Source organism: Mastigoproctus giganteus, chromosome 2, assembly GCF_048544385.1.
Source record: "Mastigoproctus giganteus isolate SK-2022 chromosome 2, ASM4854438v1, whole genome shotgun sequence".
Lineage (NCBI taxonomy): Eukaryota > Metazoa > Arthropoda > Arachnida > Uropygi > Thelyphonidae > Mastigoproctus > Mastigoproctus giganteus.
Window position 1 is genome coordinate 116,391,734 of NC_143576.1, and position 24,804 is coordinate 116,416,537.

The following is a 24,804-nucleotide window of genomic DNA, read 5'->3' on the forward strand; positions in this document are numbered from 1 at the left end:
TAGTTCTTTCTTTTAATGAAATCATACCCACAGTTCTTCTCTAGTGGCAGAATCATTGAAAACCATAAGAATAAAAACGAGCAATTCAGCTGTATCACAGATGTCTGCAGATTCATTCAGTTGTCAAGAAAAGGACACACAATTAGCAATATGAGCATGTAATTTGTACTCTCACATTTTTACTCATTTTTTTCGAGATAATTGCAGATCTTGAAGAGCACTTTTAATTTCATTTTTGTTCTTAAAATTTTCAAAAAGAGAATCTGTTATTTGCAAAAATGCATCTGATGAATTGACCATCAGAAAATTTGCATTGCAAGAAGATGACTCACTTTAAATGATGCTACAGTTACTGCTTTAGATTGTAAATTAGGTGTTATGAAGAAATTTTGTTGTGCGAATAATCTGGATTTAAGTTCTTGTAATTTATTTTCAAAACCTTTTTGAACTGCTTTCTAAATTTCCTCTTTTGGGTATAGCTACGGAAGCATTGCAAATCAAACAACAACATTTTTCTTTCATCATTACAAAAAATTATTCTAGTTCCCACTCGATGAAAATGATACGTTTTACTCTTTTTCGTAGTATTCATTTTAAATCAAAGGCTATTAAATTAATGTATAAGTACTGCCCAGTTATTAATATTAAGTAAGCTAAATAAGAAATCAACACATACACTATGCTCTCCACAGCATAACTACGTGAATTTTCACTAGACAAACCTAGCGGCTGTGCAGCGACAAGAGTAGTCACGTGGTTCAAGGGATTTGTAATAAGCATATGCAGTGGGGTGCATAATAATATTTAGATTTTGACTAATCCATTTTTTATATACAGTAAACCCTCATTAAACCAGACTAATAGGGGTTGAGAGGTGTCCATTTTAATGAAAGTCCAGATTATATGAAATATGCTTTGTAATGTCTAATGTATAACAAAGTTGTACACCTTTTAAATTCTGTACAGTGGGATAAACTGACGATGTCACCAACAGTAAATTCTAAGTGAGAAGCATTCAAGGAATTAATCGTGGAAGCTACTAAAAGTTTCATACCTATTAAGAAATATTGTTCAAGGTTTAGGCCTAAATGGTTATCTAATGAACTAATGAGACTCGTAACAGAGAAGAAAAATGCATGGGATGCATATAAATTATCAAGCGACTTAGAAGTCTATGGCAGATATAAGTTAGTCTGTAATCAAGTCACAAAGGAGGTTAGGCAGGCAAAGGCAGATTACGAGAAATCCTTAGCAAAAGATGCTAAGAAAAACAGCAAGGATTTCTTTACTTATATAAACTCTAAAAGGAAGTGGATGAATCTGATTGGTCCACTTGACATCGATGGTTTGACTGTTGATGATCCTGCTCAGATAGCAACAAACAATGAGTATTTTGCATCTACATTCACACATGAGGAATTATTAAGGTTTGAAAATGCCAGAAGGTTATCAAATTGTAGCAGGGTGTTTAATGATTTTGTAATAACTGATAGCAAAGTGGAGGAGAAATTGTTGAAGTTAAACATAAGAAAAGCACCTGGGGTGGATGGGATCTATCCAGTTATATTAAAGGAGGCGGCAAAGCAACTAAGCAAACCCTTAGCCATAATTATGAGAGCGTCCTTGGACTCAGGGGAGGTTCCCACGGACTGGAGATGTGCAAATGTATCCCCAATTCACAAAGGGGGATCGAAGGGTGACACGAGTAATTACAGACCAGTTAGTTTAACTTCTGTTCCGGGTAAAATAATGGAGTCACTGGTTAAAGATGCATTGAAGGATCATCTAGACAAGACTGCAGCAATAATTCAGACACAGCATGGGTTTAAGGGAAAGTCTTGTCTGACAAATTTGATAGGATATTATGATGTGGTTACAAAGGAACTGGATGCAAAAAATAATTTTCATATCATATATTTTGATTTCAGGAAAGCTTTTGACACTGTTGCGCATGGAAGACTATTGTACAAATTGGAGCAGAATGGTATTAAGGGTAAGTTGCTACAATGGATAAAAGGATGGTTAAGTGGGAGAAGACAGAGGGTGGTAATCAATGGGTGCTGCTCTTCTTGGACTAATGTTATTAGTGGAATCCCACAGGGTTCAGTGTTAGGTCCACTATTGTTTTGTATATTTATCAATGATATTGATGAAGGTATATCGGGCTTAATGTCGAAGTTTGCAGATGATACAAAGGTTGGCAGGGTTGTTAATGGCAGTGTGCTACTGCAACAGGATCTAGATAATTTGGACAGATGGGCTAAGAAGTGGCAACTGAAGTTTAACCTTGACAAATGCAAAGTACTGCATATGGTTAGAAGTAACCCCAGAGAAACGTACCAACTGTGTGGTACTACACTTAAGGTGGTAGAAAATGAAAAAGACCTGTGCAGTCAGAAGTTTTCTGAGCAATGCAGACAGGCTGCCAGGGCAGGTCATGGGGTTTTGTCAATGATATATAGGAATTTTGCTAGCAGGAAAAAGGAGGTGATTATCCCTCTGTATAAAGCAATGGCCTTGAGTACTGCGTACAGGTCTGGAGGCCTCATTTTAGGAAGGATATAGATTTACTTGAGCGTGTACAGAGAAGGGCAACAAGATTGGTGAGGGTAATGAAGGGATCCTCTTACCAAGAGAGGCTTAAGTTCTGCAAATTGCAGTGGCTGGAGACTAGGCACCTATGCGGTGATCTGATTGAGGTATATAAGGCCTTGAATGGGTTGAGCATGCTGAATTCTGATGGGATCCTTCCACTTGTTCAGATTACGAACCTAAGGGGACATAGATTCAAATTAAGAAAAGACAGATGTAGATTAGATGTGCGGAAATTTACCTTTAGCCAGCGGGTGGTTAATTGCTGGAAAAAACTTCCATCTGTCGTTGTGGAAGTTGATAGGTTGAATAAATTTAAGGAGGAACTGGACAGGCATTTGGAGGGAATGGTGTGATTTTTTTTTTTTTTTTTTTTTTTTTTTTTTTTGGCTGATGCTGCATAAGCTCATACACTTGCTTTCTTGCATCAAATGCCACTCTACTACTACTTGGTTCAATTGATAACCTTCCTTTTAAATAAAATCATTCAGTTGTTTCCTGAAAGGCTCAACAGCTTCAAAATCAGCACTAAGAATTTCCCCTCACATTTTCTTGTTTGAAATGTTATGCTGTCTTCTAAATCTAAAAAGTCAACCTGAGCTCGTTTTAAATTGTTCAATTCCTAACTGTTTAGCTAGTCTCTCCGCCGCCGCTTGAATTTCTATTCCTCGCACAGCCAAACCGGACGAACGAAGTTGGGAAAACCATTTGTACACAGCATCATCTAGTGCTTTATTAGTAGGTATCCGCATTCGTTTAACTTTACTTTTTTCTTTCTCCACGTTAAACTTGAAAACAAAATTACGAATTTCACTTTTTTTCTTTTTAATGTCCGACACGGTTTGTTTTGCGATGCCATAGTCAAGACAGATGCTGGACACTGAAGCTCCTTTTTCATGTTTTTCTATCACCGGTAGTTTATCATGAAGAGAAATCATTTTATGCTTACGCTTCTGTCCTACACTAGGCTTACTTAAAGACATTTCACAGCACAGACATTGACACTGCACAGCGCTAACGACAAAAGATAGAAGCATGTAACTGCGGAGCAAACGACAAACAACTGTCTGAACTGCAGCCGGGAACCAGGCTGTTTGTGCAGCATGAGTGTTCATGGCCCAGTGACCTTGGACACAATACATATGACCTTTGAGCCCGATCGTCGTTTGATTTTTACACTTTTAGATTTTTTTAGAGCTGTCCGGATTACCGGGGTCCGTATTAATGAGGGTTTACTGTATATTTAAAATTTGTCGTGATCAACCGAAATTAAAGCTGCAATCGACTTTTGGCCACCCCTGTTCTAGATCACTGGCACACCTCCCAACTCTAATTTTGCCATTGCATTCAATTTCTTTACAACACAAAGGTTCTATGCCGACATGCACAAATTCTGAATCTGTGAAAGCCTTAGTCTCGCTCAAGCAGCTTTTGATCAGAAGCAAGACCCTTTCACCCCTTCTATATTGTCTACTTTTCCTAAATGCATTATAAATACTGTTCTGTAACTCATCATTCCTTATTTCTGGGTGATACCTTTCCATTGGTTCTATTATGTCAATTTCAGCTGTCCTAATCAGGAGTTCCAATTCAATCATTTTATGATACTTGTAACCTTATGTACACGATTAAGACTAAATGTCTGAGTAATTTACTACACTGACATATCCTTTCAAGTTATTTAATCTTGTTTTCCTAGTATTAGTGCGAAGAAATTAGGCGCCAACTCGGCATTGTTATGGGCTTATATGAGAGTTTGAAGGACAGGGTGGATGCCCTCGAAGGATTTAAATTGAAGGGCCTATTAAGCTCTCAGCTGCCCACATCAATGCCAGAGCTTGCACTTGAACATCACGCAACACAGAGGCAACCCCAAAGGAACTAGTTGTTGTTGACTCTATTGTCAGGGAAACGGGGAACATATTGTGCAAAAACAATAGATGGAACAGGACCAGAGTATGTCTGCCAGGGCAAAGGTTGATGACGTTGTAGGGCAGATATCATCCTTTAAGGGCACAAAGGGTGATATTGTTGTACACGTTGGCACTAATGATATTAAGAATAGGAGACCGGCAGAATTACTTACCAAGTACAAGACAATGCTGTAAAAAAGCAGTGAGTTAGGGTTCAATTTGAAAGTGTCTGCAATTCTGCCCAGACACGATAGGAGGGAGTATATGATGAGGGCCTTGTCGATCAATTCGGCCCTAGAGAGATTGTGCAAGGATCAAGGGGTAGAATTTTTCTCAGCTTGGTCTGTGCTTGTTAACAGGACAGACTGCTTGTACAGGGATGGGATACACTTAAATAGAAAGGGTGCAAGAATATTTGCTGATGCTATTGAGGCAGAGTTAGGTGGTTCAGAAAACTGCTAGCTTGGGGGGATACATGGAATAATAGATTAACAGTAGCCGCTGGCAGAGGTAAAAGTGATTATCCCCTTGTATAAGGCAGTTGTCAGACCACACCTTGAGTACTGTGTACAGGTCTGGAGGCCTCATTTTAAGAAAGATGTAGAGCTGTGGAACGAGTACAGAGAAGGGCAACAAGATTAGTGAATGGAACAAATTGTTGCTCTTACAAAGAAAGGCTTAAGTTTTGCAAATTACAGTTTTTGGAGACTAGGTAAATGCAAGGTGATCTGATTGAGGTGTAAAAAGCCTTGAATGGTTTTAGCATGCTCAATGCTGATGGGATTCTTCCTCTTGCTCAGAATAATCGCCTGAGAGGGCATAAATTCAAATTGAAGAAAGACGGTTCTAGGATAGATGTGCGGAAGTTTGCCTTTAGCCAGCAGGTGGTTGATTGCTGGAACAAACTTCCATCTGTCGTTGTAGAAGTTGATAGCTTAAATAGATTCAAGGCAGAACTTGAAAAACATTTGGAGCGAGTGGATGGGTGAAATAAGGGGGGGGGGTTTGGCTGATGCTATATAAGCTTGCTTTCTTGCATCATGTGCATTTGCTAATGCTATTTGTTTCCTATTTGTTTGAAACATCACTGCCCTTACTACTACGATGGGTGTTCAATAAATTATCTACCTAAGGTACTTAGTTTTAAATGATTCATGATTTATCGTGTTCCTACATATCTCAACTTAAATCATACTAATTTTGATCCCACTATTTTTGAGTTTTGCTGCTGTAACAGAAGGAGGAAAGACACCTGTATCAAATTATGGATTTTGCTGAAATTGGAGTATTGTTCAGTCATCAAGTTTCTCACCAAAGAAGGAAATGGGCCAATGACCATTCATGAAAGGATGGTGTTTGTGTATGCAATAGTGCACTTTCAGAATTCCATTTGAAGGTGAAAACAATTCAAGTGGGGTAGAGAGTCCACCAAAGGTGATCCATGTCTAGGATGGCCTGTGACAGTGAACACTCCAGAAATGTTCCAAGCTGTAGAAATCCTTGTGCTGAATGATAGACGTTTAATGGTGTCCCAAATCTCTAGGGAATATGACATATCTGAGGGATCAGTTATAACCATCCTTCATGAACATTTTGGAATGACTGAGGTCAGTGCAAGGTGGGTCCCCAGGTTTCTGGCCCCTGTACAAAAGCAATTCATAGTACAGTGTTGTGTGGCAAATTTAGAGCTGAAAGGAAGCAGGAAGGGATCCTGAGACCGAGCAAGAATCAATGCAATGGAAGCACAAGGATTCTCCCCCACCCAAAAATTTTGGACACAACCTTCAGCTGGCAGGATTATGGCCACCATATTTTGGGTTGCTGAGAGAATTTTGTACATTCACTACTTGGAACACAAGCAGACAGTCACTGGGGAGTCATATGCATCCCTATTGTACAACTGAAGGGATGGCATAAAGGAAAAATACCATGGAAAACTTTCCACAGGTGTGCTGCTTCTTCAGTACAATGCACCAGTGCACAGGTCACATACTGTTGCTGCTGTTTTGAGAGACTGACTTTACAGAACTTACTCATCCACCTTACTTTACAGATCTGGCCCCCATTGACTGTTTCCTTTTTGACACCTCAAGAAAAACTTACGTGGACATCACTTTGCTGATGATAATGAAGTGAAGTCTGCTGTTTCTGCATTCTTTGATGGACAGGATAAAAAATTTTATTTGTCTGGTATTTCCTTATTGACAACAAAATGGAACAAGTGTATTGAATGGCAGAGGAGTTGCATTGAAACATAAAAAAATATTTTTGCCTTTATCTCATTTCCTTCATAGGTAGGTAGATAATTTATTAAATGCCCCTCATACATCTTGCCAATATCAGCAGTTGCAATAACAAACAAAAACTTCTGAGTTAGGTACAAGAATTATTTTGACCCTATCATCAAATGCACATCAGTATTCCCCCACCCACCCACCCCAATTAGCAGTTTCCCTGAATGCTTAAAGTACCTTCAATGATATTGGCAAAAAATAGGCCTAATGACTGTGATGAGTATAACGGACAACTATACAGATAAATAGTGGGCCAGCAAGTCAGAATGTCTTATAATAGGAGATGTTAACTTTCCAGATATTGACTGGAACTTGTGGGTTGGACACACGCGCTAGCTTGCGGATTTTTGGGTGAATGTTTTCTACAGCAGCAGCAGCATGTTAGAGAGGCAACAGAAAGCAGTACACTTGATCTGATTATCAGCAGTGATTTTTTGTGCATTAATAATCTGCAGATAAAAAGACCCACTGGGTGGCAGTGATCACAGTGTACTGATGTGAGAGTTACTCAAATAGTCATAATGCCTCCCTTTGATAGATTCCATCGGGGTTGGATGTAATCTATCAAAAGGAGGCATTATTAGAGCATCCTTGCATTCAGGGGAGGTCCCTCTGGACTGGAGATGTGCATCTATATCCCCAATTCACAGTGGAGAATTAAAGGGTAGCACGAGTAATTACAGTCATGTTAGGTTGCCTTCTGTTTCAGGGAAATTTATGGAGTCACTGGTTAAAGATGTAACGCAGCATATTGCAGTTGTATCGGATTTTTTAAGGTGCGCTCTTGTCTACCAATCTGATTGGATACTGTGATGCAGTGACAAAGGAACTGGATGCAAAAAAATGATAATTTTGACATCATATGTAGATTTTAGAAAAGCTTTCGACCCTATTCCACATAAATGACTGCTATACAAATTTGAGCACTGTAGTATAAATGCAAATTACTGCAATGGATAAAGGTATGGTTTGGTGGGTTAAGACAAAGGTAGTTATTAGTTGGCACTGCTCTTCTTGGACTGCTGTTATTAGTGTCTTCTCCAGGATTCAGTGCCGGCCCAGTTTTGTTTTCTGTATTTATTAATGATGATGAAGGTATATCAGGCTTAATGTCCAATTTTGTAGATGACACAATGGTTGGTAGGGTGGTTAATGACAGTAATCAGGGTATTCTATTGCAACATGATCTAGAAAAATTAGGCTGGTGGGCTGAGAAGTGGCAATTGAAGTTTGACATTGACAAATTCACGTACTGCATATGGGTAGCAGTAACTGTATGGTATTACACTGAGGGTAGTGGAGAATGAAAAAGACTTGTGGGTAATTGCACAGTGAGACATGAAGTTCTCTGAACAATGCAGATGTGCTGCTAGAACAACTTTTGGGGGTTTTGTCACTTGTATACAAGTGTTTTACCAGCAGGATAAGGAGGTAATTATTCCATTGTACAAGGCAATAGTAAGGCTTCATCTTGAGGATGCATGCAGGTCTGGAGGCCTCTTAGGAAGGATGTGGTTCTTTTGGAATGAATGCAGAGAAAAGTAAAGACATAAGTGAGGGGGAAGAAAAGGGGAACAAAAGATGATCTTACCAAGAAAAGCACCTAGTCTCCATATGTTGCAAAATGCAACATATGGAGACTAGGTGCCTGTGAGGAGATCTGATTGAAGAGTTTAAGGCTTTGAATGGAGCAAACAAGCTCAATGCAATGGTATCCTTTCTCTTACTGAGACTACATACACGATGGGACATAAATTCAAATTTAGGAAGGATAGCTGCAAGATAGGTTTGTGAAAATTTGCTTTCAGCCAGCATATAGTGATTGCAGAACAAATTATATAATAAACTTGAAAAACTGTTAAAGATGTACAGTGCTATGGGGAAATTTTTTTTTTTCTAGTGCTGTATAAGTTTGCATTTTTGTATCATTTGCTATTACTAATAGTAACATCTACAATAAAATTTTTACAGCAAAGTTGTAAACTTCGTAGTAGTTGTAGTTAAGTTGCATGTTCTTTGAAGTTTTATGACTCCAGTAGCCATACTAAGTATAAATGGAAATTTAATTCTAAAATTAAATATCTGTGAGCTTCTTATTAGGAAGCATGGTTGACTTTGGACAAGTTTACTGCAGAACTTAATAAACTTGTGAAAAAATGGCAGCTTGTTTCTCTTATAATTAGATAATTTGACAAATACTTGTTTTATTTATTATTATTTATTTTATTTTTTAGATTTCCAGAAAACATTTTCTGTTCGGCAACAGTTAGATGGCCAGCTCAATGAGAATAACATAGTAAAAGAGGTAATGGAATATCATTTTCTAAATTCTTTATACATTGGTGAATCAAATGAAAATGAGATTTTGATTATCTAAATTTAAAATACCATAATGGGTAGAAATTTATGGTTCAGTACTAACTCTTCTGTTGATGTGGAAGAGGTGTACATTAACAGTTTATGTTAAGTCCACAGATGTGTGAATAGGCAATTCTTTTACAATGAAGGGAAAAAACTCTGATGGATGCTCCTTGCCAAGCCCAAACTCACACAACTATCATAGAAGAAAATGTCTTGAAAGGTATCGTTATTATCAGGGCAGATCACTGTGGCAGTTAATAATTTGGCCAGGGAACAGGGTTTCCCTCATGAGTTATTTTGTATTTTTCAGCTTGCACACACTTGTACAGACAATAATACATGGTGCAGTATAGCCTTAGATGCTAATGCACTACTCATATAATAATATCACCACCATCCTCTGTGATAGATTACACTACAGGAATATCATTTGCCATCACTAATAGTTTCAGAGTGGATTACTGGGTCTCTTAATGATGAACAGAAACATTTTGTATCTATAGCACTCGATGTGATTTGAAGAAGGAAATTACTTCTCTGATCACATAGTGAGTGTTTGAAATATGGTGTGGGCACTTTGAACTAGAGAGCAAGCATTGCAGCATGCAATAAAAACATCAGCCATCACCATGGCCAAAGAAGTTCAAGCCTTTTAAGGGTTTGTTAAGGGAAAGTCTTGTCTGATAAATTTGATTGGATACTATGCTGTGGTTACAAATGAACTGGATGCAAAAAATAATTTTTATATCATATACTTGGATTTCAGGAAAGCTTTTGATACTGTTGCACATTTAAGACTACTTGTAGAACACTTCTGTAAGCTACTCTCAAGAAATTAAAATGAATGTAACATTAATGCACATTTGGTTACAGTAAAAAATAAATTAAAAACAATTAAAATATCAATTTAACTTAATAAAAGTAAGAAAAAATTAGTGGAATTCCCCAGGGTTTGGTGTTGGGCCCATTGTTGTTTTGTATATTTATCAATTATATTGATGAAGATATATCAGGCTTAATGTCCAAGTAGATGATACACAGGTTGGCAGGATTGTTAATGACAGTAATGGCAGTGTGCTACAGGATCCAGAAAAGTTGGACAGATGGGCTAAGAAGTGGCAGCTGAAGTTTAACATTTACAAATCTAAAGTACTGCATATGGGTAAGCCCAGAGAAACGTACCAACAGTGTGATACTACAGTTAGGGTGGCAGAAAATGAAAATTGTGCAGTCAGATATGAAATTTTCTGAGCAGTGCAGACAGGCTGCCAGAGTAGGTCATGGGGTATTGTCAATGATATACAGGAAATTCGCTAGTAGGGAAAAGGAGATGATTATCTCTTTGTATAAGGCAATGGTCAGGCCATGCCTTGTACTGCATCCAGGTCTGGAGGCCTCATTTTAGGAAGGATGTAGAGTTGCTTTAGTGAGTACAGAGAAGGGCAACAAGATTGATGAGAGGAACAAAGGGGTCCTCTTACAAAGAAAGGCTTAAGTTCTGCAAATTGCAACTTCTGGAGACTAGGCACCTGCAAGATGATTTGATTGAGGTGTATATGGCCTTGAATGGTTTGAGCAAGCTCAGTGCTGATGGGATTCTTCTGCTTGCTCTGATTACAAACTTGAGGGGGCATAAATTTAAATTGAGGAAAGACAGTTGTAGAATAGATGTGCGGAAATTTGCCTTTAGCCAGCGGGTAGTCGATTGCTGGAACAAACTTCCATCTGTCATTGTGGAAGTTGATAGCTGATTAAAATTCAAGGAGGGACTGGATAAACTTTTTTAGAGGGAATGGATGTGTGATATTTTTTTTTTTTTTTTGGCTGATGCTACATAATCTCATATGCTTGCATCACGTGCCTTTACTACTACTTTTGGAGCTGTGCAGATTATGCTCTTCAATTTACAGGGTTTGGATTTTTTTTTTTTTTTTTTTTTTTTTTAGGAGCATTAGCAACTAAGGCCATATTGCTCCGGGAATATGCGGTGGTCATTCCCTGACCTTTCCGCATCCTCCGTATTTGGTGGTGATGGGCTCGAACCCCGGTCTAATCAAGAAGCGTGTGCTACGCACTGCTCCTCCTTCAAATTCTCCCTTTCCTCAATGTTGATATCGCATTCGTCTGATGGACTATGTTTTTCAATATTATTCTCTCCAAAGCCACTTTTTCTGGAGCAGTTGATTATTACCTTTGGTGCAATACTGTCCCAAGCAATAACAAGATTACAGATACCATACAAGACATTCCACTTTGGCTGCAAATTGTTCCCTCCTATGCTCTCTTGAAGTTATAAATAATGCCTTGATCCAGTGATTGCATAAAACTGATGGTATTGGGAGGCAAAAACAACAGCCATTTATTCGTCAACTTAAAAGTCCCAGTGGAATGTGCCAAGTAACAATCCAGAATGTTCCTTTTTTCTGTAGACATTCTTCTGTCCACTTTTGATAGCCAAGAATGAAAAATTTTGACCATAAGCCAAATACTTTGTAGGCCTCATAATTGCACAGAAATTGGTTAACTTCTTTAAAACATCATGACTCAGAAAATTTGCCAATTACAAGTGAGCGTGGTTTTGTATTGCTGTCTGCATTGCAGCAGACAGCAGTAATAGAACAGTGATTCTTTGTTTGCTTAATTTTCCACCATTGCAAGACTCTCCTTGAACAGAAAAGTTTTGTTTGGTAGCAAGTTATAAAATAAGCAGTCTCATCAAGATTAAAAATACCTTTACCTCATATTTTTTAAAAATCGACCTTACAGAACACAAACAGTCTGTAGCGCTTTCTTTGTCAGCTGGTCCAGACTCACCACAAACATTTCACGAAACTAAGTTTTGTCCTTCAATCTTTGGAGCCAGTCATGGCTATGTTTGAAGTTGCTAATTACATGTTGCTGAGCTAGATAATAGCCTTTTCTTGCAAAATTGGATTGATATTAGCAAATTTGATGCACACATTTGTTGGTACTGCTCACTAAAAGCTTTGTTTCAAGTTCCTCATGTTTTTCACCATAGATTCGTTTCCTGTTTTTTATTGCATTTCCAGTGTCACACACACTATAAGAATTTTTCAGTATTGTATATAAAGTAGGTAAAGATATGTTGTATTCCTTTGCAATGTTCATTTTGCTTAATTTCATCTTATCAGCCTCTTGTATAATTTTCAGCCTTAATTCTCTGTGTTTATGTTTTGTCACCATAACACTGCTGGATGAAGTTTAACATAAGCAAACTTTCAATTGAAATTTTAAAAGACGTGAGTGCCAAAAAGGCAGCTCCAATAAAAATGTCACAAAGAAGATCATAAGTGTAATGAAAGGCTTTTTGAACCAACTTTAACAATTGCAACTATAATGGCGTTTTTCAGAGTGTATTTATGTTGTAGCCATAAACTAGTTTTGTTTACGTAAAAGTAAATTCTGACAAATTAGCTGTGTTTTTAGAAAGTGGAACTAGGCTGTTACAGGCAATAAAATATGATAGCTGTGCAGAGCTTTGTATTAAACATACAAAATAACATTATTTCTCACAAGGTGAAAATTGACTTGGTAATACATATTAACCCAATTTTGTAATAAACGAAATAAGTTTTCATAGGAGCCCATACTTTTGCAGGAGAATAATGTATGCTTCATATAAATGAGTATTTTGTATAAACCAAGTTTGTATTAACGAGATTCTACTACATAAAAATCTGTATAGATAGGATAATAAGTGTGATTAACTGTGGTGATTTTTTTGGAAAATAAAGTAAGTTTTTGGTAAAAAAGAAAAAATATATCACACACACAATTTTCATAAATGTTAGTTCAGATTTAATATACTTAAGTCCTCATAAATTTCCATGAATACTTTTTCACAATTCTGTATATAGACTAACAATGTGACTGTCTAATGTGACTAGCAGTAAATTGTGGCTTTGGTCAGAGCAGCATTGTAAGGTTAGTTACTAAAACATTTCAGAATATCCTTTTTTTTTTTTTTTTACCCCATACATAAACATAACGATATAACCAGTTCTGTATGACCATACATGAAATGCTAAAGAACCTCTGGATCTGAGGTAGCTATTTTTGAATTTTTCTAGTTTTTCAACAGTGAATCTAACCAAATATGAATTGTCCAAGTCAGAAACACATCAGCTTGACCACCTACTTTTGTTAATTTCTGTACTAATTAAGTAATTTTTCAATAATTTATATTATTTATTCTTTTGTTACATTGGATTTATTCTTTTGTTATATATATGGATAAAGTAGTGTTGTTTGATTACCACTCTGTCTTCTCACACTCAATCATCTCTTTATCCATAGCAGCAACTTGCCCTTAATGCCATACTGCTCCAACTTGTACAGCAGTCTTCCATATGCAACAGAATATCCAAAATGCCATGCATTGCCTTTTATAGCCTCATTTATGGGGAGAGAGGAAACACTGGAATGGCAAACAGTGTGCACAATGCACCTACTTGATTAAATACTGCCCAAAATATTGTTTCACAGAGTATTTAGTTAACTTTTAGGAAACAACATCATCACAGCATCTGTTAAAAATGTGTTGGATGAGAAAAACTAATTCAATGATAAATTTTATATAATTATATATAAGCTAAGTTTGTAAGATTCTGATTTTGAGGTAACACTGGTACACTTCGAAGATACTTGATACAGTAGATGGAAAAATTCACAATTAGTACTTTGTTGGATTTCGCTCTTATATTGTGAAACCCACATGATATATATATATTTGGTGTATATATATATATACCAAATTTAAAACTCATAGAAAAGATTTGTTTTATTTACTTGTATTATTTATTTATTTATTATTTATTTTATTTTTTTTTTTCGAAATTTAGGAAATGGAACTTTTAGAACCTGGGACTAATGTCTTTAAACTTACTGGTCCAATCCTTGTCAAACAGGATTTAGAAGAGGCCAAACAAAATGTCAACAAACGAATAGAATACATTTCAAGTGAGCTGTAAGTGAATGGATTATTTCTTTTATAAATTAATACTGTCTATCATCTTACCACTTTTGTAATGATAATGTTTAGAATCCAGAAGAGGTTTCTTGACTGAACATTTTATGATATACCAATTAAATTATAGGACAGGTAAGTAAAAAGAAGTGGTATGGTAAATAGGTGGTGCTCTACAGGGGTATATAGTGTTCAGGGTCTTGCACTTAAATGTTGATATGCCAGTGTTAGCCTAAAAACTGGTGAATAAAGGATATTGAAAGAGGATATTAAGCATTCAATGGTACTAAGCTGTTCTTGTCATCCCATTAATTTGCCTGCTGGAAAGGGGGACTGCATGCCGACATGTGAAAAGTGGATGAATATTTGATGGACTTTTACTACTGTCTAGAGCAGCCTTTCTTAACCTTTTCACCCTGAAGGAACCCTTGAAATAATTTTAAGGTCTCAGGGAACCCCTGCATAAATATTATATCTACAGCTCACGGTACGTTAGAGTAATTAGTTATTTGTAGATATAATAATCCAGTAATAATAGTCAATGCTCTTTTGAGTAGAGAATGATATTTTTCTGTGAATCTGTTTATTTTCTCTACATAATTAGTCTACTCTTTCTGTGTGGTTTCCCTTCCCCACAAAGAATATCAACTGTAATGCAAGTCAGTAGTGTAGGTAGAGGAAACTTCAGTTTATCCTTTTTTTTTTTTTTTTTAATTTCCTACTTGATTTTTTTTATCTTACCCCAGTGCGCCTAAAAGTCTTGTCACAAATTTCTACTATACAGGATGCTAATGAGGTGTGGTATGTGCAAGAGTAGTTTTTTCCCTCTATTTAAAACTAAAAATTACTTTTTAGCCAACCTTTCTTGAAAGAACAAAAAAAAAAAAAAAAAAGCAGATAAGATTAGCTTAACTTACCTTTCTTGAAATTAATCTCTTTCTTTCCTTTTCATAAATTTTAAAAACACTTTTTTTTTTTTTTTTTTTTTTTTTTTTTGTTAGTTGTTGGCACATCGGCTTCTGTGGCCATAATGCACCTCCCAAAGTTTTTGCATTTTACTCTGATCCAAGCCCGAGGCGGGATTCGAACCCATGACCTTTGGGTTACCAGGCAGGCACTTTACCCACCTGGCTAGCCTGGTCAGCTAAAAACTCATATGGCAAACATAATAAAGTTCTCGGCTAAGGTAAAGAAAGCCAGCACAAGAACGACGAGAAACGTCGGATAACTTACATGAAAAATTAATTTCCTGACACCAGACTCTAGCACTGTTCGCTCAGTAAACAGACGGTGGGTATTATCGGTCTGTAGCCGAAATCGAGAAGGATATATTGATTGACAGGTAGGCGTGGCAACCGATGAAATGATTGGTGGTGGGCACGACAGAGGACAAGCTACTGTGTAGTCATTGGTTGGCATTATAATGTGTATTTATGAGTAAAGAATGGCGCATAATAGTTTTGTAATGAAGGGTAAATGGGTAATAGTAGCAATGAATCTTTTAAAGATGGAAGAAATTTGTAAGGAAACTAAAACGTTAATTGATTTTTTGATGAAAACTAAATTAATAAAAGTTTTGTTCTGTTAATTTTTACGTTCTTCATTGTTTTTTCTCATTATTAAAAGCAGATTTTTGGAGTTCATGAGTGTTTTTACTATACTGTTGATTTAGGTTTGGTTACGAAAAAAGGAAAAGGTGTCTTTATTTTTCGTTATATTTCGTAATGTGACCTTAAATGGTAGGTTAGGAAATAATAGAAACGGTTTCCTTATATTTAGTGACCTAACCTTAAACGTTAGGTTAGGAAAGAAATAATATAAGAAAGAAAGATTCTATATAGTGAATAGCTGTTGAGGCGTTGATTGACATTATGATATGTGTGTATCTGCACGAGTGTCTTTAAAAATAAAAGTACAGTAATAAAAAAATAATATTTGTTAATAAACAATTTATGCACTAGTCCACATGATTGTAAAGAAAAAAGGTTAGGTTACCCCCTCCACTTTGGGAGGGGTTAAAACTCCCGTGGGATTCAAGTGGAGGTAACCTGACCTTTTTTCACCATTATGGAAAGCATTCATTAGGGCAAGTTACCATTAGTGCTTTTAAAATGATACTAGCCCAATGTTATCGTGTGTTGTGTTCGTGCACCAGTCAGTACATCATTTGCCACACCTACCTGTCAGTCAATATATCGTTCTCGAATTTGCTCCAAACCGATAACTACCGTCTGTTTACCGAGCGAGCAGTGCTAGAGTGCCGTATCGGGAAACTAATTTTCTGCATAACTTATCCGACGTTTCTCGTAGTTCTCATGTTGGCTTTCTTTACCTTCGCCAAGTTCTCTTAAATAACTGGCTTAAGCCAAAATGGGGTATAATTTTTTTCAGGGTAGGCTCGGTAGATTTAATTTAAATAAAGGTTTTAAACTGATTTTAATTAATGTTATTTCAACATGAAAATTTATTACACTGTTGAATAGTAAAGCTACTAAAACCATAAGCCAAAGCAATATGAATAAAAATATAGCCTAAGACACAATTTTATACAAGGCTTTGAAAAAACATTTTGTTACTGAGTGATATGATCAGGCTGAAATATAGGCCTGGCAGTCAAAATTATTATACATATGTTGATTTCTTGATCTCTTTTATAGGCCTATTATGTGTAAAAGGTGTTATTTTTGAAATTAAAAATAAAGAATGAAATTTACCTCTTTAATGTGAAACCTGTGCTTGTTTTATGCTGCAAAAATACTCAATTCTGAGTCGAGCTTGAGATAAGCACATACGGATTTCATCTTCAACTGAAATAAGACGATTTTTGTTCTTGCTCTTGATGCTTGTTAAACAAGAAAAGGCTTGCTCATGCATGTAAGAAGTTCAAAAGTGCAGCAAAATGTTCATTGCTTTCCTATAAATGGTAGGATACTCTTCTTTTGGAGAAATCCAGAACTTGTCTATGGCCAGGTCAGTAAATATCATCTTGAGTGTATGATGAGACTGCAACTCGCAAAGTTCTTCCTTTTCTCTCAAAGTCAAATTCTCAGGCTGAGCAGAAGATTCAGAGAAAAGATCCCCACCCATTCATACACTTGTGTTGAAAGGGAGGGAAAATACTGTTCAATTTTGTTCTGAAGCTCTTCCAGGTGGTTTTCAATAAGACTTGAGACTTGCTGATATCCTTCTTGCTGAAGGATATGAGAAATGTGAGAAACAATGTTTCACTGAAACATTCAGTGAAATGTTTCCACTGCTGCTTGGGCAGCAATGAAAACATTTCAAGATTTGCTTTTGCAACACGATTTTTCCAAAGATTCAGTTTCCTTTTAAATCCAAAAATCTTGTCACTTGAAGTCAAAACATTTTCTCCAGGGCCTTGCAGAGACTTGTTCAACTGGTTCATGTGATGAAAAATGTCTGCTAAGTAGGCTAGTTTCTGCAGCCATTCTTAATCTTCAAAGCACTCGGCAAAATCTGGCGTACTATTTTCTTGAAAGTACTCCTGCAATTCACCTTTCAGCTCAAACACCCTATTGAGAACTCTTCTGCTAAGCCACCAGATTTCTGTATACAGCAGGAGATTTGTGCTCTTTATCCAGATTTTCACACAGTTTTTAAACCTTCTCAAGTGAACTGGTCTTTGTTTTAAAGTTAACCATTTTTGTAGCATCATTCAGAACTTTTTTCATTTCATCTCCAAGAGGTGTCAATAAAACCAGCACCTCTCTGTGAAGAAAGCAGTATGTTGTGACAAAGTCAAGATTTTTTTTTTTTTTTTACAAGAGAGATGAAACCTCTCATGCAACAAACCATTGATGGGGTGCCATCAGTACACATGCCAACACAGTTCATACAAGACAGATCTTTTATTTCCAGATATGAAGATAAAACATTAAATATATCTTGGCCTTTGCTTGTTTCGTGCAGCTCTTTGCAGCAGAAAACGTTTTCTTGAATTTCACTAACATTTACAAATCTTACAAATGATACAGCATGACATTTATTGGTAAAATCTGTTGACTCATCAACCTGGATAGAGAAGCTGTTGTTTTTCAGTTCATTAGCATTAGTAGAGGCATGTGATGCAAGAAAGCAAGCTTATATAGCATCAGTCAAAAAAAAACCTTCCCATTTCACCCATCCATTCACTCCTAACGTTTTACTGCAGCCTTTAATTTACTTAAGCTGTCAACTTCCACAACAGATGGAAGTTTGTTCTAGCAATCAACCATGTGGAATCTAACCAAGATGAAGAATTCCATCAGCATTAAACTTGGTCAAACCAGTCAAGGCCTTATACACCTCAATCAATCACCTTGCAGTTGCCTAGTCTCCAGACGCTGCAGTTTGCAGGACTTGAGCCTATCTTCATAACAGCAACCCTTTGTTCCACTCACTAATCTCATTCTAGTAGCTCGACATCTTTCCTAAAATGAGGCCTCCAACCTGTATGCAGTACTCAAGATGTGGCCTGACCATTGCCTTATATAAGGGGATAATCACCTTATCACTGCTAGCAAAATTCCTATATATTATTGACAATACCCCATGAGCTACTCTTGCAGTCTGTCTGCACTGCTCAGAAAACTTCATATCTGACTGCACAATTACCCCCAGGTCTTTTTCATTCTCCACTACCCTGATACTGCACAGTTGGTATATTACTCTGGGGTTACTTCTACCCATATGCAGTACTTTGCATTTGTCAATGTTAAACTTCAGTCCCACCCTTGGCCCATCTGCTCAACTTGTCTAGATCCTGTTGCAGTGGTGTACTGTCCTTACTGTCATTAACAACTCTGCCAGCCTTTATCGTCTGCAAACTTAGACATTAACCCTGATATACCTTCATCAATACCATTGATAAATACAAAAAACAACAATGATCCAACACGGACCTCTAGGAAACTCCACTAATAATGTTAGTCCGTGAAGAGCAGTGTCCATTGATTACCACTCTGTCTTCTCCTATTCAACCATCCTTTTATTCATTGTAGCAACTTGCCCTTAATGCCATACTGCTCCAATTGGTACAGTAGTCTTTCATGTGCAACAGTATCAAAAGCTTTCCTGAAATCCAAGTATAAGATATCAAAATTATTTTTTACATCCAGTTCCTTTGTTACCACATCATAGTATCCAACCAAATTTGTCAAACAAGACCTCACCTTAACAAATCCATGCTCTATCTGAACTATAACTGCGGTCTCTTGCATTATGCAAAACTTCTTCGGTATCATGTGACATGTCCTCAGTACGTCAACTTAGCATACTGTTTGAGAGTGGAACCTTTTCAATTTCTTGTAATGCATCTTATCCTAGCATTTTACTCACTATAATTTTACATGCTGGCATTATTAGGTTCTCACCAACTATGTGACTTTTCCTTTTCTGGGCAATAATTCAGCTACCAAATAACTTACTTCCTAAACCTTTTTGCTGAACATGACTTTTTTAACAAAAGCTTTACTCTGTTTGTTTTGAGATTCCAATAGCCATTTAAAATAATCAGCACCTTTACTCGTCAAATGGCTGTGATTTGTAGTTAAGTGTCTTTTCAGTTTTGCTGGAGCCATTGCTGCATTTGTAAGTTGTTTGCCACAGATGACGCACGATGGAATAAGACAACTTTGATTACCAGGCAATGTAAAACCCATTGATAAGTAGCTCTCAGTGTAAAGATGGGATTTTTTTTTTTGTGTCCCTTGTTGCACTAGTGCAGTGAAATGACTCGGAAGATTGTAATTCTTCATCACTAACCTTGTAAGAATTGTCCATAGTCCTAGGCCTAGAATCTGCCTCTTCCATCTCATACATCGTATTCAAAAATTGCTACATTGGACCATCAGTCATGTCTGTACAACAAACGCTAATAATATGTAAAATAGAGGAGCATAATAAATAACTAAAGAAAATCGCAAAGAATATGAAAATTTCGCAATACAATTCACTTCTAACCTCCACAATCCACATTTACAACAACAGCGGTTGGGGGAGATAATTTTGGAGAGAGAGAGGCTGATGTTATCAGCCTACTGTCCTCCCCTCCATGTAATACAATACTCACCAATTATCAAGGTCCTCCCCTATCTCTCATCAAAAACTGAGAATGTACTCAACCAAATGAACATGGTCTCACTGCACGTTGTCATACAGGGCAGTCTGCATGGGTGGCACAGTGGCATCGTCACCGTCCTCCCCATATTGGGTGGAAAAGGCTCAGGTTCAAATCCCGTCGATGATGCGGGGAAGTTTAATGAGCTTTTTTTGCTCCATTGACTAAGTTAGTCGGTCTCGGGCATAGATAGCAAGGTTTTTTCGTCCAGCAAAACAGGCAAATCGACCAGAGAACATGCAAATACAGACATTACATAAATGGGTATATAGAAGAAATTATGGGTGACTAATAAAATAATTTGAATTGCCATACAGGGCTGAAAAACCTCTAATGAAATTGCTAATTCTAGCTATTGCTAACTGCAAGCGCTAGAATCGCACTGCACACAAAGTTTAAAAAAAAACGATTTTTTTTTTTTTTTTTCGGTCACCATTTCTTGTAGAACCTCTAGTGACATCTCACAGAACCCCGGTTGAGAAACCCTGGTCTAGAGAAAAGGAAGTGCTAAAAGGAATTACAGTTTTAAATTTCAGTTAATACATGCCATTGAAGGGAAAAAAAAATGATTTTGAAGCATGCATTGGCTGTCTTTGGGTAAATGTTTAACTATACTGGTAGAAGAGTGGCAATGTCTGACAAGGCTATTTAAAAAAAAGACTATTGGTGATAAGAGAAGCCATATGAGCACTTTTCAGAGTTACCAAACTGAAAAGTACAACAATTGATCACTAGTGAGTGGTACTGTCTGAATGCAGTTCATGATCCAAAAGTAGTTTTGAAAGAAGATAAATTAATGATCTAATATAGTTCTAATAAAGGGAAGGACGTTACTTGGTTGTTTTCCATTAAGATTATTATTATATTTAATACCACTCTTATACCACATGAAATTAATAATATAGTAATAAAGTTTATTAAGCTATTCTCCTAAACTACTATACATTAAAGTGACGTTTCAGGTATTTTACCGATACCCCTCGTCAGACCATGCTGTTGGGGGAACAAAAAATAGAAATGGTTACGAATTTGAACATATTACAAATATAATTACCAATATTTTGATTACAATTACTATTACAATTTTGCTAATAAACAATTCTAAGTTTGAATTATTGTTACAATAGAAACCAGATAATAAATTAAGTAAATCTTAGGTAAATACAGAGTACAGAGTATTTTTTGGGTCTAACGGCACCAGGGATTTACCCCATCTCCGCGTATGTTCTTTGTATCGAGGACAGTACGCTGTCAAGGCCAGAGGTTTAAAAGTGTGTGGATCATGTATTGTGTAATATGTTGTGCCCATTGTTCCTCTGGCTTGTTAGCCGCCAGGCCCCAGATGGGACCTGTCGTTTACGTACTCCGCCACGTGGAGGCCAGCCAGGTGTTCCCTTATAGTTTGCTCTGGCAGGTCCTACCACCTATTTTCCTGAGATTTCAGTGGCTAGGACCTAAAAAAAAAAAAAAGAAAAAAATAAATAAATAAATAATAAAATAAAAAAAATAAAAAATAAAAAAAAAATAATAATAAAAAAAAAAAAAACATTAAAATAATAATTCTTCTTTTCTTTTGGGCACAGATGGTACATTATACGCAACTTAGAGGGGCTATAAGGGATAAGCGCTGGAGGTAATAATATTTCCTAATGGATCGGGCATGAATTTTGGTGTTTTAAATTTGTACGTGTGGGGCAAGCGCTGTTGTAAAGAGAAAGATGGGAGGGGAGGTGGAAGACTGGGGGGTTGGAAATTGGAAGTAAGGGGTCTATAGGGAAGATGACCCCTGTTGAAATAGTGGGGCATGCCCATGCCCCACCAGAGGAGAAAGAGGGGTGGCAGGAGGGGGAGGAGACAGCAGGCCGTCCCCTCCCCCCTTGCTAGGGAAAGAGGAGTAAAAAGCAGGCTAGACAGAGCCAGGGCACTATGGCTGTATACATCATATCTTCAAGGTCCGAGTCCAAGTTGCAATCTTCGTCTTTGCATTGGTTCAGTGGTGGTCCAAGTCCAGAAGTCAGGTCCAGTTCGTCACGTTGATGTGTTGTATCTGCCTCAGGTGGTCACTAGTTCAGAGTTTCGCAGTCTTTCATAGGTTAGTGATATGTGGCAGGGATCTTGTCTTTCAAAGAGTTCGCGGGCAAAGACGGTGAAAGCCCGGTAATTATCTTCTTCTTGCAGTATTATTTCTTCTTGGTTTTTTAGCAAGGAGTTGATGCGTGTATATAGCTGACATCTGAGGTCCTCGTAGTTGTCACAGTCATGGATAAGATGTTCCCATGTTTCCTCCTCACCGCAGTTACAGCTCGGGTTGTCAGAGATTCCCAGCTCGTGGAGTTTTCCTCTGAAGGAGCCATGTCCCGTAAGAAGGAAGGTGGTGTGCAAGCCAGGGGAAAACCAGGACGGGGAAATAGGATATACCCTGCTGACATCGGGTATAAATTTTTTGGTGACTTGCCCTTTTGTGGTAAGATTCCATCTATTTTGCCAGATAGATTGCAGGTGTTCCGTTAACCTCTTATTTTCTGAGGATTTGCTTTTTTGTGGATCTGTTGTGTAACCTAGATAAGTTGTGGTTCTTCCTTTCGAATGTTGGTGTAGCAGCCCACAGCGCACAATCTCCAGGTCCAAGGGAAGGAAGCCTGCCAGGACCTGGAGCGCATGGGTGCTCACCGTGCAGCAGGCTCTAGTTGTTGTCAAAAGTATGGATCGGTGGATCGACTCCAGCTTTTTCTTGTTGACTGCTGTGTTTGCTTTCTGATACCAGGCACCTGCACCATAGGAAAGGATAGGGATGAAGAGGGCTTTGTATAGAAGAGAGAGGGCCCTCTTCTTTAGTCCCCAGTCCCTCCTGGTGATTTTGGTTATCAGGGCCGAGAGCCTTCTTGTTTTCGTTCTGAGATAACAGAGATGAGATGTGAAGTTCAAGTTTCGGTCTAGTGTTATTCCTAAGTATTTTAGTTCCTGTTTGAGTTTGATGGTCGCTCCATTTATTTTGATTAGTGGAGGTCTACCAGGGTCAAGGGTACCCCTGAGGAGTATTGAGTTTGTTTTTTCGGTTGAGATTGTTAGAAGATTCCTCTTGGCCCAATCTTGTAGCATTTGTGTGGCATGATTGCCTATGGCCTCCAGTTGAGCCCTGCTGTCTGCTTGAAGCATCATAATCAGATCATCAGCGTATGCCTGTGTAATGACATTTGGAACATCCAGGTTTAAAAACTCATCAAGCACCAGGTTCCAGAGGAGCGGCCCCAGGACGGATCCCTGCGGGCAGCCCCTGTAAACCGGTCTGGATACAGAGGTAAAGGGAGTGCTGACAGTGATTCTTCGGTTTTCCAGGTAAGATTTCATGCAGCGAAATAGATTTGATGGGATTTCAGCCCGTCGGAGCCTGGCCAGAATGCTGGGCCACCAGAGGGAGTCAAAGGCTCCAGCGAAGTCAATTGAGATGAGGAGGAAATATTTCCTATTACAGTTTCTGACTGCATCAATGATCCTCTCGAAGGCATCAGTGGTGGAGCATCCCCTCCTGAAACCAAATTGGTTCTTGACATCAATTGAGCATTCTGATAACGGTTTTCAATTCTGTGGTAGATGAGTCGCTCAACGAGCTTGCTCAGCATCGACAGCAGAGCGATAGGCCTGTATGAGCCTGGCATGTCCTGGGGTTTAGTGGGGTTTTTCAGAATAAGTCTGACTCGGGCTGTCTTCCACGAAGTTGGAAAGAAACCCTCTGTGAGGCATTGATTTGCTAGGTTTAATATAGTATCCGGTATAATTTCCACTGCCTTTTTTAGTATTTCCGGCTCTATTTGATCTTCACCGGGAGTTTTCCTGTTTTGCATTTTGGCTGCAGCTATGTTGAGTTCCGTTATCGTGAAAGGAGGCTCCACTGTCTGGGTGGAGTATTTATCATTCCCCTCGCAGAGAGTTCTCTGTTCATGCATGTGTGGAATTGTTGAAGATAGGAGGATATGGTCCAATATATTATTAATGGAAGAGTGCCAGGATCTAGTGTATGTCCCTTGAGGTGTTAAGGTGGCAGCAACGACTTCTCCCCTGGACAATTTACTGGTGGTGATTTTATATACCAATCCCCAGGGGTCTGCATTTCCCACTGTGGAGACAAAGTCTTCCCAGGAGTGTCTCTTTCTTGTTTTAATTTGAGCTGTATATTGGTTCCTGACTTCCCGGTATTGCTGTCTGAGTATGTCAACCTCTGCTTGGGGCCAAGATCTGCGTGCCCTTTGGAACCTTTTTCGGGCATTATTTACTCGCTGTCTTATTGCCTGGAGTTCTGGTGACCACCAGTGGACCACTTTGGGAACGGGCTTCTTCTTCCTGATGGCTGTGTTTGCTGCTTCAGTTATAAGCTGCGTTACTTTTTGTTGGTGTTGGTCAGGATTGAGATATTTTGGGTCGAAATTTCTGGCTTTTTCCATCAATGTTTGTTGGAATAAGTTCCAGTCTGCTTTTTGGATGACGTATCTTGGCGAGAGGAATCTAGGTGGATACTGTGCTACGAGGGAGTGGTGGAGGTCA

The 24,804-nt window shown here is 37.9% G+C and overlaps 1 protein-coding gene across 1 annotated transcript in view; it reads left to right on the forward strand.

Moving 5' to 3' along the window:
- Pfdn6 (prefoldin 6) overlaps window positions 1-24,804 on the forward strand; it is a 36,965-nt gene that overhangs the window by 10,735 nt on the left and 1,426 nt on the right. Inside the window, exons 2-3 of the mRNA XM_090368633.1 lie at window positions 9,034-9,104; window positions 14,023-14,147. Of these exons, the coding sequence (XP_090224759.1) occupies window positions 9,034-9,104; window positions 14,023-14,147 (196 nt within the window). The remainder of the gene's footprint in view (window positions 1-9,033; window positions 9,105-14,022; window positions 14,148-24,804) is intronic.